Source organism: Athene cunicularia (genome assembly GCF_003259725.1).
Source record: "Athene cunicularia isolate RWA chromosome 1 unlocalized genomic scaffold, athCun1 chr1_part1, whole genome shotgun sequence".
Lineage (NCBI taxonomy): Eukaryota > Metazoa > Chordata > Aves > Strigiformes > Strigidae > Athene > Athene cunicularia.
The window spans coordinates 17,225,931-17,243,099 of record NW_020799091.1 but is presented as its reverse complement, the minus strand read 5'-3'; the positions used below and the strand labels follow the sequence as shown (position 1 = coordinate 17,243,099).

General features: G+C 37.2%; 1 protein-coding gene across 1 annotated transcript in view; it reads right to left on the bottom strand.

The window, feature by feature from the left end:
* Positions 1 to 1,109: 1,109 nt before the first annotated feature.
* The window catches only part of FDX1 (ferredoxin 1), a 16,739-nt gene continuing 679 nt past the window's right edge, over positions 1,110 to 17,169 (bottom strand). Inside the window, exons 2-5 of the mRNA XM_026857507.1 lie at positions 14,158 to 14,290; positions 11,195 to 11,319; positions 8,307 to 8,436; positions 1,110 to 3,655 (exon numbers count right to left, since the gene is read on the bottom strand). Of these exons, the coding sequence (XP_026713308.1) occupies positions 3,541 to 3,655; positions 8,307 to 8,436; positions 11,195 to 11,319; positions 14,158 to 14,290 (503 nt within the window). The 3' untranslated portion in view covers positions 1,110 to 3,540. The remainder of the gene's footprint in view (positions 3,656 to 8,306; positions 8,437 to 11,194; positions 11,320 to 14,157; positions 14,291 to 17,169) is intronic.

Genomic DNA, 17,169 nt, shown 5'->3' with positions numbered 1-17,169 from the left:
TTGAGGAGAAATCACTTACAGCAGCTGCAGGCTCTTCCCAACATTTTCTGCTATTTGACATCTCAGTGACTCAGCTTGAGCATGTCGTCTTCTTTGAAGATTTCTCCTTTTTTCTCCCAAGCAATAAGGATTATTTTTTTGTCTACCTGCCACTTTCACTGCAGCTTTTTTGGACATGGCCTTTTCAACTTGCCTCCACCAGGGATGTAAATTAAGGTTGAACACAACTGCCTTAAATCTTGTGGAGCCCTGTAGCCAAAAATGGTGAACTTTAGGAGTTTTTCTGTCCAAGAAGTAACAATCTGCCTGGTGAACTTGCCTTTTCCTCACCCCAGCAACAGCTTGCAGTCCACCCGATGGAAACTTCCCTCCACAGAACGAGATGCAGTTAGGTGGGAGTGCGAGGCACCTCCTTCTTTCCCCTTCAGACATCACACAAACACAGACACAAAATGTCACAGAAACAGAGATGGGGACTGCTGGCTCTTGCAGTCAGCTTCCCTCATCCAGAAGAGAAGACAGTAGGACCCCGAACCCAACGGGAGTTTGAGGGGGTGGAAGGGAAAGGACAAGACTAGAGCCAGACAAGCTCCCACACACAGAAAGGCAGAAGGGACTACACCACCTTTTCTTTTGCCAGAGGATGGTTTTGGTCTGGCTGCCTCTCAAAACCAAGCAAAACCAAAGGACCTTTTTAACCCAAGGAATCAGAAGGCAGCACCTCCCCTCCACCCCACCCAGTGGTTGTGAAATAAGACTCTTTATGCCCCAGACTGTAAGCACACGTTATAATCTAAAGTTTAGAAGCAAAGTGAATAAAGTCAGTTCTGATTTTCTCATTCTTTTTCAGGAGAGAGAGACCAGAGTTCCCCCGACCCCATGTTTTAACAGAGAAAGGAAATGCTTTTAGAAAAGTGAGTTACCTTTAATCTTTATTCGGACAAAGAAAATATATATTTAACTAGTTCTGATGCTTTAATTGTGTGCCATTGCACAACAATCCATACTTACACTTGAATCTGCATCATTAACTGTTAAGTTCCATTTTATACCCAGGAATAGATTCAATGGCTTGGAAAAAAAGGGAAGAAAAATCAATACAAGATGTATCACAAAGTGGTATAAAATAAGATTTATTTGCAAATCATTTTGACAATAACGAAACAGGTATCTCTGAGCTGTGCATTTTGGGGATTACATGTTAGTTCCTTTGCTTTCTGAGATTTCCATTTGCATGCAATATGGGATACCTCTAGAATTCAAAATGAACTTTGAAGTGTCCTTTTTTGCTGTGCTGTGCTAAATAATTCCTTCCACAAGCACACTATAGGAGAGTCAAAGTCTTTGTAATAAGCTGTCACAGGAAATGCACAATGTAACAACCTTGGCTTAGAAAGAACTGTTGCATGAGAGCTGTTTCACATTTGTTTAACAGTGTTAAGAGCTTCAAGATTCCCACAAGTAGTGACTGGTGCTTTACGTAAAAACAAACAACAAAAAAACACAACAAAACCCAAGAAAACCCCAAAACCCAACACAAACCAAGATCTACCCCTAAATCCCACAGCTATACTGAAACCTCAGAGTTCTTTCTGATGTAGAAATGCACAGTACATCTGGTTATGACCTGAGTTTCCTCTATTGGAAGCTAGAGCTGTGTCTCACGTTAAAAGAAGTTCAAGATTTAAAAATAATTACTGTATATAAATGAACCTAGGACAAAAGCAATACAAAGTGAGAACTGATTTACCTTAGTGCCTGATTGTGGGAGGGTAACTTCTAAATTATGGTTAGAGCCACGGCAGTTGGAGAAGAAGACAGCAGTATCTTCGGAATGTGTCTTCAATTTCCATCCTTCTCCCCGACCTTGCTCTCTTTGTCTTTCAAAAAGCCAGGAAATTTCAACTTTGAAGTCATATTTTGGATTAGATGAGATAGGAATTGTATTCCAAGAGCCCTGTATGATTACGTTCTGAGCAGACCACATGAAGTGTATCTTGTTTTAGGGGAAAGTCCAAAGCAACCAGAAAACAAAGTAAGTGCTACTCAGAGAGGAAAATCAAAGAATCTGAACTAAATCTATTTTCCATACAGTTCTAGAAAACATTTCTTTTTATAACAAAAAGGGGGACAACTTCTGTTATAAAGCTCAAAAAATCCCAATATTAAACACTGGAAAAAGTGTGTTTTTCCTCCCATAAATATAATGCAGGAAAAGAGGTCTAGATGTCACTGTCACCAGTTCAAATAAGGCATTAATGAATGCATTAGATCATTCAAATGTAAACAAACATGTTATGTAAATACACTCAAAATATTATAAAATAACCTTATAAGGGTAACAACTACTGTATTGGTGACAATCATTTCATTTAAGTATTTAGGCAACAAAAACTGGAGAGAATAAGACTCTCAGAGACTTCATTTTATTTTGGTCTACTTTAGAAAGACTAAAACAAGATCCACCTGAAAGCTCTTGATCATCAGTCCAGATGCTATGCCACCATGGGGGTCTCCCTATCCCTTCTGATGAACCTAGTCCATCATTATGGAATATACTTGGCCATTTCATATCAGCCATTACTGAAGTGATCCTGAAAACAAGGCCCAGAATCTGGGAATCTCTTTAAGCTGAATGCCCTAGCTAACATCAGACTGATGATGTTCTGAACTGATGAGCTTCTGTACAAGCTCAAAACTGAAAGAAGGATAAAGATTTCAGAACAAATCTTATGTTGGCAAACATTGCCCTCTTCAATCCCAACTCAGCCATCTTCAGAGAACAGCAAGAATTTACAGTTACCTCCAGTGGTTACACTCTGCTATTAGACAGCTCCCAGGCTTTACTATCTAAGCCACGTGTATATCCCCATGTTTGTGGTGTAGTCAAACGTAAGTACAGTTGAGGTTTATTGACTTCTCATTTGGGCAACAGAGATGCACTGCAACAGTAAAGCTGCAGGTGCTAACATTCTGTATCAGCCCCTAGATTTAATGGTTTTAACACTATTTTTGCAAGATAAAATTTGGAATCTTAACAAGATGTGACAAAGTTTGGCAAAACCCTAGTCTGGAAATCCACTATTTGCTGAGGAAGTATGGTATTTACTGAGAATGTGAATTAGTTCCAAGCATACTTTTTTTAATAACAACACTTTAAAAAGACCCCAAGCAGTCTGACAAGTTTTGTTCTCTCATACACCAGATCTGAAACCTAGAAATGCTCAGGCTTTTTTAGAAGTCTTGTAGAAGTGATCAAGTTCTCAAATGTCATTGAAAGTTTTGGCAGAATAATGTTATATGAAATCCATAGTACACCTGCTAATGTTTATAATCCGATGATCACTTGTAAGAAGTATTATTGCATTTTAAGCGTAAAAATATAGGAGGTTCTATAAAGAAAATTAAAATAGCATTAATCTAATATTGATAGTCATATAAAATAACTCACAATTATGTAAGTTTCCATATTTAATTACACATTTAAAAATAAGTTATAAAAATAATTAGACTTCTTTAAAACCCCCAAGATACTTTCTTTTAGGAGTTTTTACTCATATCTACTGATTGTCTAGCATCAGCAACAGCTTCTGGTACTCGAACAGTCATATCATCCATTGACTTCTTCAAGCAGATTTGGCAGCCTAAACGTGATCTGTAGGGAAATACGACATTGTCATTAGTTTATCCAATCATCTATTTCACAGCATTTACCCCCTTATGCCTCCAACATTCAACCTTCCCAAACACATTATGATCTGGAAACAGCAACTCTTGTGCATGGTCTTAATCAAGACCAATAATGAACTGCATGTATCAATGCAAAGATATATCTGGCAATATTCATGATTTACATTAAATAACAGAGTTCAGTACATTGGAGAGTTGTACACTGAGAACATCCTAATTGCTGAGACAACGTATAGTAATGGTGACCCTTCCATTTTTGGTGGGTCACTAATAGTTCAGTCAAGTGCAGGGAATAACACTTGATCTCCCAAGGGACATCTCTGAAGAGACAAAGGCAATGAATCTGAAAAAAATCTTCAGGAAAAGCATAGCATAACCCATCCAGGGTCCAATGTTTTCAAACTGAACAACTCATGATTTGGGTCTTAATTCTAAGAAAGGTTAGAATGAAAATACAGGAAGCACAGGGAGAAGGATAAAATACTCATGGCACCTGAGGAGATGCAATCCTTTGGTTTTCTACGCATCATTCATCATGAAAAAGTGTTGTATGTGAGCAATTAAAAAAATTAACACCACAACGAAATTCTGCAGACATCACAAGTCACTTTTATTGCTGGAATATCTTTAATTCAGTGTCCACACCTTGATACTTAAGTATAGAATACTAGTATCAGTAAGGATGGGCAATGTTCTGTAGCAGCAGTTGAATTATTTAATCAGTATAGGAACATAGGCAGAGATTATAAAAAAAATGTACTACATTAATATCTATACAGAATTCTTTCAAGCATGTAGTGATCAACTGCTGTTAAAGCTCTCAATTCAGTACTATACCCAAAAGTAATAATTCTATGTAAATGACTGCAGACATCAAATTCAAATGTATGTATAAATACATACATTACCAGAAGATTTAATCTCATGAATATGCATCCATAGAATATATATGAAATCTGTTACAGATGCAATTTCTGATATTTACATTTAGCATTGTCCATAAGGCTTGATTTTACTGAAGCGTCTGTTTTTCACTAAAGACCAATACCAACTGCTTATGTACTCTGCAGGGCAGCAATGGATTCACTTCACATGTATAACATTGCCCTTTGTTTTGAGCCTGCTACACAGCAGTACAAAAAAACCAGGCAGCACTAAGTAACACTGTGAGAAATAGACTATCTTCTCCTATTCAAATAATTCCACAGCATTTACAATTTTATATATATCTAAACAGATTCCCCCTCCCTTAAAACTGAAGAAGCTTTGACACCCACTCCACCCCCCCCAATGATTTAGTCAATCCCCACATAAAAGCCATCTTCCCTTTAACCACTTCTACCGGCCTTCCCTTTATTTGCTCTCATTCTATTACTATAAAAGAGAAAACCCAACAAAACCGGAAGTCAGAGCTGCACAAGATATAGTGAATCCCCATTTTGTCATGTAATGATATTTTCTGGTTTTCTACCTGTTCCTATCAAGTATTGCCAACGTTCCATTTACCTTTGAGGTTCTGGGGGTTTGAAGGTTGCTTTGTTTTGGTTTTGGTTTTGTTTTTTTTTTTGGCAGGGTTTTTCTTGTTGTTGTTGGTTTTGGTTTGGTTTAGTTAGTTGTTTTTTTTCTGAACACCAAAACCACTTCTCCATATGCATTTATCTTCACCTTTTAACACCAAACTTTGTTTCCTATCACCCAATGGCACAAAATCCTTGTGCATGTCTTCACTGACAGTTTTCAGTTTTACTGCACTAACAGCACTATGCACAAGCCTTACTCTTCATTCTCTTTTCCCAAGTCTTTCACAAATGCACTCACTACGTAAAACCCAGCACCAATCACTTTTAGATCATACTCTTACCAGACAGTCAAATACTTCTACCTCATTAAAAGAGAAATGTTTGGTTTTTAACCAGTTACTTATCCTTTACAGGGCTTTTGCTCTTATCCCATTGCAACTCAAAACTTAGTAAAGGATTTCTGGACCTAAATGAACTACATGAACTCTAAGATCTTTCTTCATGCTCAGTGACTCATCTGAAGAGCTCTCATATCTGTTACATTCCTCTACAAAAGCTCCGCTGAATTCTTTCCTTACCATTACCCAGTAGTAGAAACTGTAAAAAAGCAGCAACCCGTAGACACGATTAACATGTCCAGTATGGAATCAGACTCACTGTTCTCCAGTTCCTATGATCTCATTTTAAAAGTTGGGTCGCTACCTTCCGTTACTTTGATGTGGAAGTAGTTTTAAACCAACTAATTAAGCCTCATAGACAGTAGTTCAAAAATGTCATATTGAATTCCTATTCCTGTGTGAATGCTATCTAGTCATTACCATTTGTTTCTATTCATTTTACTTATTTGCTATAATACTACTTCTATGGACACATCAGTTTGATACAGATACTCCAGGAAGCCCTCCACAAAGAAACCTTCCAGTGCATGGATATCCTGTAACATCTGTAGAGACAACAATGCAAAAAAAACCCCTTTGCTTTTATGTTATTTATATTTTAAGTACACCTTCTACATCACCCACTGGTTCTTCATACAGACAAGTCTCCTGCTTCTGATAGGTTAGAAACAAAAATATTTTTCTGCTTTTTAGCAAGCTGTTTCTCAGCTTATTTTTTAATTAGGTATTCTTTTCAAATATTTAAACTTGCCAGGGTTTGCATCCCACCTATCTTACTACTTTTCATAATCCCTAGTTCTACAGTTAATCAAAACAAATTTAATTTTTCTAATTAGTTTTTCATTTAAAAAAAACCCCATGAGCTTTCATGGCAGCTGCTAGCTGAAGCATTCCCAAATACAGAGAGCCACTGACAAGAAAAAGATTTTATCCTTACATTTATGACAGAACATAGTAGTGCAACCCCATTATGCAAGTTTATATCAGCACAGGAGACCAGGTAACCTACAGCAAATATCAAGCACTAAAACTACCATCCAGAAAAGTCACCCTCTCACACATATGAAAGATCCTGGCCATAGGAGAACACACAATGTTACAAAAACCTGACAGAAGTAGTAAGTGTCTTCAGAGGGTCTAAAACTTAATTTGGTCTGAAGAACTTTGAGAGAAAATAGAAATATTTAAACAGAGAGCTCTGGTTTTCTACCATTTTCCAGCTCTTCAGTAAAAACTACTTGCTTTAAACCTTTAATTAAAAGATAGCCAATGAAAAGGGTTTTTATAAGATCATTGGCCTCCAGATATATCTAGGAATTGGTTCAGCCCAGAACACAAAAAGTAAAATTCTCTTAGGAGAATTATGGTTAATGGTGAGACTGAAGCAAATTCACACTTAACAGGCTTATGATTTTTTCAAAAGTGAAAAGGTTTTTGCGAGATGGGAAAAGGGATAAAACAAAAGAAAGTTTCTCTATCCTTGACTTCTTTGCCTTCACAACCTCCCAGAAAAGTTAAGATTTGGCTGAAGCAAGAAACAGCGTACCCTCATGTAGAAATGATTAGTACAGGATTCTCATTACTAGTACAAGGAGACAAGCGTGTTAATTCAGAGTACTTCTTTTCAGAGACATAAAACCCCCTATGCATTACACAGGCCAGGTGTATAGCACTCTGACTTAATCAGAAAGATGCTCAAAAACTTCAACAAGCAGTTCCACTGAAGCATGAAGAAAAGGGCTTATGAAACCTTGTAAGGCATAGCTGCCTACCCTTCATGTGGTTATGTTCTATGATAAAGGCTACATCTACACTAGCAAGTAGCGCAACTCACTAGGAATGGGTCTGTGATGAGGGTGTGACACCCTAATTACAAGGGGTGTGATCGTGAGGGAGATGTAGCACAGCGGGTACTTTAGACTCTATCACCAGTCTAATCCTATGCACTGAAATGCCTATTAGCAGTTAGAGCACCCTTTAGGACTGGTTTTACCCAAAAGGGCTTGTGTGCAACAAGAGCACTCTGACATCAGTCAAAGCACAAAAAGTGGGGACACTCATGTGGGACACTTTATCCTAGAGAAGGCTCAGGGGAGGAGCTTATCAACATATATAAATACCAGAGAGGTGGTGGCGTCTCCATCCCTGGAGATATTCAAAAGCCATCTGGACATGATCCTGGGCATGGGCTCTAGGTGGCCCTGCCTGGGCAGCGGGCTTGACCAGCTGACCTCAAGAGGTTCCCCCTCCAACCTCAACCCTTCTATGATTCTGTGAAAAAAAGATCTGACCAAAACTAAAATACTAATGTAAACACACTCATAAAATCTATTAACTAGCTTCAGACTAATGGAGACAGAAACCAGAAGGGAAGGGAAACAAGAACAAGAAGATTCACACACAAGAGCACCAGCAGTTTTTGTTGAAGGAACTGAGTTTTTGGTCACTCCAGTATCTGACACTTCTGCATCAGACACCTCTGAAGAGCAGTATTGGCAAGCACCACTCTTCAATTACAAAACCAATACTGACATCTTTTTAATATGAATTCAGATAAACAACATTTAAACTTGGCAGTCCCATTTCTGTAACAGAATCTAGGGTATTCATTAAAAGCCGATTAAGGCATTCTAAGAATACTGGACAGCAAATCCTTCTTTCTGTTCTTTTGATGTAGTGAAGTGTTCTATTGCCTTACGTTTCTGTGAGGCCATATGCCAGGTCCAGCATGTCCATCTCTTCATCAGTAATTGCATCTAGTTTCTCAAATATGTGGTCTTCAAAGATTAAATGACAAGTGGAACAGGCTAGCGTTCCTTCACACGCACCTAAAGAAAAAAAGAAATCAAGTTAACAGAAAATCAAAGTTTCAAATTACAGCGGAAGATTAAGAAGAAATCCTTTATAATGTGCTTGTTTAATACACGCAGTATCTTTTGATTAGAAAAATTAATGTTTCATATATTTCCACATTCATATATCTACTCTGCATTCAACTGTCAATAGCATTGCTACAGTTCCTACAACATTAAGATTTACTTGAATGCTACAGTTAAAATACTTAATTCCCTTTCTACCATTTAAAGAGAGAAAAGTTTTCTACTGTAAGAATGTAAAAGCTAAACAATGCTGTCAGTCAACACTACCAAATTTATTTCCAAGTTTGATCTTTCTATCCCTCTTTCCCATGGTTTTGAGTTGGTTTTCTCAAGAAGTTCAACAGAAGAAACCTGTTATATAAAAAATTCTTCAGAAGTACAGGAAGGAGGGATTTTATACTTCATATTTCTTCTCACTCAAAAAAAACCACTAATTCGCAGCAACAAAGGTAGTCAGGCTAGAGAGAGAGAGGGTCTTCTCTGTGTCATAGGCCTACATGTATTACTAGGCGATCCAGCTCAAGCCAAGGATCTAATAATTTGCAAGGGTTGAAAAGAACAAGCATCAACCACATCTACCTGCTCAAGCAATTAGGTCACCAGAGGACTGTAAAAGTTTGAGCACTAACAAATTTGTCTCTGCCACAGTATAGGCCTGGCACAGAGTTCTCCACTTTGTTGGAAACAAAACATGCAACTTCAAGATGAGGAGAGCACTGAACTCTTCATACTTGCATGGAGACTGGGGTTGGGGCACACAAACCCCCACCTCTGATTTAAATTGTTGAGAGAAGCAGGTAATACATTAGTCAAGTTTCATTTATTTACTCATTTCCAGGGAAAGCAAAACCAAGAGCATTGTGACCACATCACCTTGTACTCATAAGGAAACAGAGGAAGCAAAGCATGTATAACCACTGTTATGAAATGAAACAATGGGATTCATCATCAGACCACAGGAACCATACAGAAAGCACCGCGCTGTTAAATGTAGTAATGGTATCAACAGCATATATTCAAAGTGAGCATGACACAGTATTAGAAGACTTGATTTTTTAAAATATGTCTTCAAGTACATAAAAATGCATGTGAAAAAAAAAATAAAAATCAGACTTTATTTAAAGTGCCAAATAATGTAAAATTTGTCATATCAGTGGTTTAAGCATTTTAATGTGGGGGAGGTGAGGGGAGAAAGAAAAAACACTGAGCAGCCTATTTGCAACTGTAAAGCTAGCAGTAGCAAACAAACTGAGTGCAGCTGAATCATTCGACAGTTTTCTAAGTCTCTATACAAAGCTATTTCTATTATTACTGCACATGGGATGCCCCCTAGTGATAGAAGTAAATAGGTAAGACTTACATTTTACATTTTTTCCTCATCACTTTTTTTCCTAAACACAGAGCATACATTTGCACATTATTTATACTGCATTATTCCTCTGTCCTAGTATGATGTTTCATTAACAAATGATTATTGAAATGGGACTGGCATATGTTATAATTAAAGATTGTTACAGCATCCACAATTTTTAGTTTGGCTTCTGTTTATTGACAGCATTATTTATTATTTTTTCCCCACTTTACCACAATGCTTTAACATGGCTGGTATTTACACAAACTCAGAGAATATTTACTGGAAAATAGAAGCAGACTAGCCTTAAGTCTATATGACACATTTAATAAGTGATACATAAAGCTAGTTATCACAATGCATTACAGATGTTCACAAGACAATTCTTCTTCCCCAGTTGTATGCAACTCTAGACATAAGAGCTCTCTCAGACTGAAGTCTGAGATTTAAAAATCTTAAAGATTTTTATGACTAACAGTGAGATTTGCACTTAAATAAAACACACCTCAGATTTCAAACTGTGCTACACTAGCCTACTTGTTTTCTCCAATTGCTCGATGCTACACTCACAAAAATTGTATTTTCACTTCCTACTTTAGTTTGTACTATTAATTCTTAAGCTCATGTTCATGTAAATACCTGTACTGAGGTACTTAAGTGCCACTCTCCAATAACATGGCCTTCAATGTCCAGAATCCAACTTCAATAGAACTATGGGAAGTGCAGAAGTTTTAAGGAATACAGGTGTTAGAACTTCCTCCTATTTTGATTTTAAACAGAACTTGTACCAAATTACAATTTCACTAGGTCTCCTTTACCCCAGTCCTTTAACAAGAATTAAACCTTTTGCTCTCTTCCCTGCCAAGTGATGTGGATTTGGTTGTTTCTTTCACTGAGCACTCAAATACTACAGCAATTTGTGCTGCAAAGAAACCTGGTAATAGAGACAGTATGGCACTACAAAAGTAACCAGAGATTTTAAGAAATACACCAGTTTTGCATTGACTCCAGAACCTATTGGCTCAGAAAAGTCTGCAGGTGGCATCTTTTAAGATTCCACCTTCACAGCACTCTGTACACATTCCTCTCCTTTAACATTCAAGCAAGGTTCACCCCAACTAATTTTTTAGAACTTGACCCAAAATACTCTATGCACCTGCACGAGGAATAAAATAAAAAGGGAGAAAATCCAAATAAAGTACAGCTAGATTTTATAAATTCACAAATGTTCATTTACAGGTGGACTCAATGATCTTAAAGGCCTTTTCCAACCTAAATGATTCTGTGATTCTATAAATACTTATGAATAAAATGGTAACTCAATTTCTAGACACTGAATACAGTGAATCTACTTACCAAAACCATCTATGTCTAGATTATTATCAACAACAACATCCAGCAGTGAATCCCCAGGTTTTCCTTTGGCTGTTAGCTTGTCACCATCACGATTTATGAAATGGACAGTTATTTTATCTTCTGAGCTGAAAAAGAAAAGTTTAAAATGGAATTGAAGCAGGAGTTCTAGAAATTTTTATATCTTTAAAACAGATTGAATACTACTAAACTATCAACTCTAAGACCACAGAAACCTAAGTTATTGTCTTTTAGAAGCTGCAACAGGTACAGGCATTTATTGCTGTACATTGAACAAAGGCCATGAAAAATAAGAAAAAAACCCTTCGTTTGTGTTTTGTCACTAGAAGCTATATGGGATCCTGATGTTTTGCCTTTCACCAAAGAGACTCGAGCTATTTTATATTAGGTACAATATAAACAAGCTTATTTTAAAGGCTTCTCTCGACACCTTTCTGCAGGCTCTTGCTTTGGATTTATAAAATTTTATTTGTTCTCATCATTATCATTTAGTACAAATTTTACTGCTTAGAGCTTAAGACATTTTACTTTGTTAGTTCCACAATTTAAATCACCTCTCCTCCCCCAAAACGGAAATACTCCAGAAGCATTCTGCTTTTTTTTTGTGCAACAGATTCTCTTAGGATTTCATGTTGTAAATATTAATTCTAGTGAAGTTCAAAGTTTTGACACTGACTTCAAAGAGAGAAAGTTTTGTATTTTCCTGCTTTGCTTTTCAGATGATTATGTTTACTTAAAAAAAAAAGTCTCTTGCAGTCTGCATAGAACTTTAAGAATAAAGCTTTTAATATAGAAAAAAAGAGGAATTTTTTTTGTGTCCTGTATTATGTTAGTTCACATACAAATTAAAATTTAATATAATAATAAATAAAATACAGTCTGTTTTTAAGCAATCATTTTCTTTCCTATACTAAGTGAGCAAAACAAGAAAAACTTGTTGGTCTGTGATGAAACCTGTTAAGAGATGAGAATACAAACAGAGCAACTGAAAGCTAATGCAAAAATTTATGTTTCAATGTGAAATCCATGTTTAAGAACAGCATGCTTAATATTACCTTTAATCTTTATAGCAAATGTGGGCCTTGAGTGATTTATCATATGGAACGCATACAAGCTTGAATATCAAATTTCCCCCTGGAAAACTCTAACCTGGAGAGCTGAATTTGAAAGTGGCCATACTGAAGCATCAGTGAACAGATTATTTTTGGAACTGGCTGTAAAAGAAAATGTGGTTTTAGCCATCTGAGTCCTAGCTTGTTTTGAAAAACAACAAATGTTTGTTGCTCTAGACTTAATCTACTTCCCACAACTGCAAGCTCAGTTGGCACCAGTACGTGCCATGATTCATTATGATGTCATGTTCAATCCTTGTCATATTATCCCTCAGTCCATCCTCCAGAAGGCAGCCACAAGCTACCATTAACTACAAATTCATTCCAAAATGATCATCAATAATGAAGGATTGACCTTGTTGATCTACAGAATGCAACTGAAGCATGCACTACAATAAAATTCAGAAACATTAAAGATATATCTTTACAACATGTAATTCATGTTGCACAGTCACCTGTGATATCAAAGGACCACCTCCAGCAAACCATTCTATGGGTGTTTAAGTTACCACTCTGGTCTTCATTTTGCTCCTCTGCTGTGCTAACACCTCCCACAGCACAATCAAGGAAACAAGCACTTCTTAAATGTACTAGTACAAAATTCACCACCTCCACCGGTAGCTCAAGACTGATGGGTTTAGATGGCATCTGGAAAGGTATAGATTTACATTCTGACAGTCAAAGTAAACTACTGACAGTGTAATTTTAAACTGCTTCCAAAAGTCCTTCCAGAACTCACTGAAATACACCCTCCTTTACCGAAATTTTTCTGTCAGCATGACAACCACAACCCTGACAGGACACACAATGCAAGATACACTTTCATTTATAGGCAGGCATTCTCTGCCCAAGGTATAGACATGGCAAGTACTAAACATTTGTTCAATATCCAAAACATACCCTTTCCTTTATTATAGGATGAGGCAATCACAAGAAATATGGTGTTTTGCTGATCTAGGATGCCAATTAAACTCAGACACCAGAGTGAAAAGCGTAGGCTTATTTTAATAACCAAGTAACACAGAAAATAACCAGTGAGAAAAATACGAAATAGTATCCTTAATTATTACTACATAAATTACAGAAAACAAGAATAAGCAAGGTAACGCACCTCATCATTACTACATGATGGGGAGAATAGTGATTAAGAAAGATAGATCACCACTTACATACGTTACCAACATCCAGATCCAGGGGAGCCCTGGTTGCAGCAAGGATTTGGAGTACCTTTCCCTGCAAGTGAGAAGTCCTACGTGATGCATTCATCTGTAGCTGAGGCATCCAAAGTCGCTGCAAGAGGGTCCAGCCTTATATACCAAAAAATCAGCAAGTCAAAATGACCGGCACCTTTGTTTTGAGTGGAAACATCTGGTTTCATCCTCTTGTTAGATTCCACCCAAGGCCTGGCCAGAGCTCAGGGGTGCAGGGGGGAGAACCAAGGGAGTTTCCAACAAGGTCAAACACTTGGGTTCTCAGCCTTTAACAAGGCCATACAAGGAAACCTGGATACATTCTCATGACATTTCATCCTGACTCTTGACTATATTTTGTCTAAACTACATCTTTCACTAATGAACATACATATTTCGTTAATGATCTGATACTAATAATAAGCGCTAATGGTAATACAGATTTTACTAGTTAGCAGATTCTAATAATGGATAACATTTGGTTGTGAGGTTCATCTTTGTTTCAGAGCCTGTTATTCAGGACCTAGCACTACACATGGATTGAACAGCAAGATGTCTGCCCATCCATTAGATCAGTGGAACCTTTGTAAAAGACAAGTCGTCCCCCTCCCAATTTTCACAACACACCTGAAACTGTCTTCATCTGTGCCTACACTTTAATCTGGCATAACACCACAGTGTCACAAGAAGAACAGTCCAGCCCTCCCTCCTTTGTTCCTTTTTATCTCTAGCGCTCACACTGTCATGCAGTAAACTGGCTCTGGAGACAAAATTGGCTGAAACTCAACCTTCACATATGAATGTCAGAACCCGTACAGGGTCAGATCTGCCCCTTAAATGAAATTTACATCAGCTTGAAAAAATTGTGTTACTACAACTTTAGAATGCAATAACATAACCTAAACTTCATGATCAGCTTAAACTGATCTTTCTAATATAAAAATGTGGGTTTGGGTGATTCACACTCCAAACTGCCCTGCCTACACCGATACTATCACAAGTCAACTCATTTCGATAATCTGGCTGAAAAAAAATCAACCGTAAAAACAGAGTAGTCCCAGATGAACCAGCAAGCAAAACTGACAGAATTGCCACTGCCCACAACAAAAATGAGGAAAGAGGAGTGGGATCCCCTAGTAACAATCTTACATGAGCTTCAGGCAGTTGTAGAACTGCAGCATGGCTGTGCATGCCTAACCAGTGCAGCATGCAGCAAGGGGACAAACTGAAGTACCACCATTAAGTCACCAACTTTTGTTAAAGAGCACTATAGTAATTAATCTTTTCTACAGGACCTAATTCACCCTGGCTGATAAATGAAACTAAAAGCTATTTGTAATTAAGTTAGAGATAGCCTTAAGTCTTCCAGTAGAATCTGTTCTTCTGCTATTGCCATCTTTACCATTCTTCACATAGCCAAAATGTTTAATTAAGAAAAAAAAAAAAAAATCACTGAGGTTTTATTGTGCATGAGTGAGTGGTGAAAGTACTTTCAGAAGTGTGTGTACATAATATCAGACATTCAAAACACACACTGTGCAGATCTTTTCAATAACTGGGAGATACCATTAAAAAATAACAACCAACACACCTGCATGAAACAGCATTCAGTCTTTATAAATTTCAAGTAACATGGCTTTTGTCTACCTAGACATTGTTTGCATGAGGAAAAAAAACAACCGAACACCACCATACTGTGAACTAGTCACAGACAATTAACATGAAACACGTGCCAGGTCTATGGAACTATAAATAGCCTCAGGAAGAACAAAACATATTTTGTGTAATCTGCATAAAGCACAAATATCCCAATTCACGCTCAGATGAACCTTTTTTACCAGATGTAAAACACAATTTATTTCTTGATATGGTTGCTACAGTACTATCAGCTTTGTTATCAAGCTTCACTACCCTAAATTAAGCATACTGCAAATGCACAGAGCACCAGAGAACTGTAAATGCTGTTCATTGTTTCTCCCATGCAAAAAAGAGCAAGTACTGCAAGATTCCTGACAGCTACCCTTAAAAAAAAAAGTATCCTTCTGAATCTTCAGCTATTACTTTCAAGTTAAGCATCACCTTTTACATTCCTCCAAACAAAACAAAGATAACAACTGTAGCCTGAAGTAGCACATGGTGAGACCAACTCTATTATTACCAGATCTTTTATTAAATGGTAAATCTAACAGCCCTCCCTAATTGCCTGAAGAGTTTAATGAATGAAACTATTATACAGGGCTCAATTAAAATGCGGAAGTTATAAATCTGAACTAATCTTTAAAGCATGCAGTAATTATGTTGTGCACCAAAGGTACTGTGCAGCTATCTGAACTGGTATAAAAGAATTCTAAGATAATTACTGTTCACCATAAAATGAAGGATAGCGGATAAAAGTGGAGCAAGAGAAAGAATGAAACGGAAATGAAAACGGAACACCTGATGTTTCACTGAAACGCCTGGAAACCTCTGCTCACAGGAATCACCTCAGCTGATGATTTTATACAGCTAGGTCTTCATGCTCTAGACACAAATACAGTTAACTCTACACATAAAAACAATACTATATCTTTTTACTGGAATAACACTGACTATATAAAGTTCAGGATCTGGGTCTCAAATACAATATCCAGAAGTTGTAGGACTAGAGAAAACAACCTGCACATAAATGGAGAAAACGCTAACATTGGAAAGAAACAAGGATTTTTCTTTTTCTCCCAAATCACTCAGCCAGGTTGTATAGAATATATATACAAAACATCTGAGATACTTGCTTGTGTGAGCTCTTTTGCTGGTGTGCTTGGGCAATGAATGTGAATAAATTGCAATCTGTATTCAGTCTGTGAAAGACCTGAGGGATTACAAGTCTAACATTAAGACATTAATGTTTTCCCTTTTTAGTATTGTTTTCCCTCCCATTTTTACCCTGTTCAGTAATTTTACTAACTTTTAAAAACTTGAAAATACTTCACAAAGGTATTTTGTTTTTTTGAATTAAAAACCGTGAGTCAGGGACCTCACAATAACTGATCACCAGGGCAATCATTCAGTGGACACTTAGAGTCCTAGATCAAAGTTAGTCTCTCCACATTAAAAGTATCTGCTGGAACAAAGTAAGAGAGCACATACAGGAGAGTTTAAAAGCAAATTATTGAAACAACTTTGATGGCAAGGGCACTACCCAACTATCTGGAAACAGGCTAGGCTACACCACCTGGTGTTGGGCATCCGAGTGCAGGTCCTGTTCCAAGTCAAAGAAACTTCTCCAGCAAGCAAGTAAATTAAGCTTTTAAAGCTTCTGTATTTTAAATGCTGACAGTTAACTGTAGACTCTGACCTATCTTTGACTATACAAGCCAGAAGACCATGCATAAACACAGTCTGAATACACGTACCAAGCGGCAAATCTGTAGCTGTGGGCTGTGGAATATTAAATGTCTACAGATTTAATGCATTCTGAAACACCTACTCATACATACTGGTGAAGAGAGGAGGGGTTCTGCACACTTAGATGTACAAGTGGTCTTCAGTAAAGAAAAGCTATACCAAAGGCAGAAGAGATCTTCAGTATTGAGTTCTCGCTGATATGTGCTCTACTTTCTACCAGAAGGCTAGGAGACTTTCACCAGGAAAAAAAAAAAAAAAAAAAAAAAAAAAA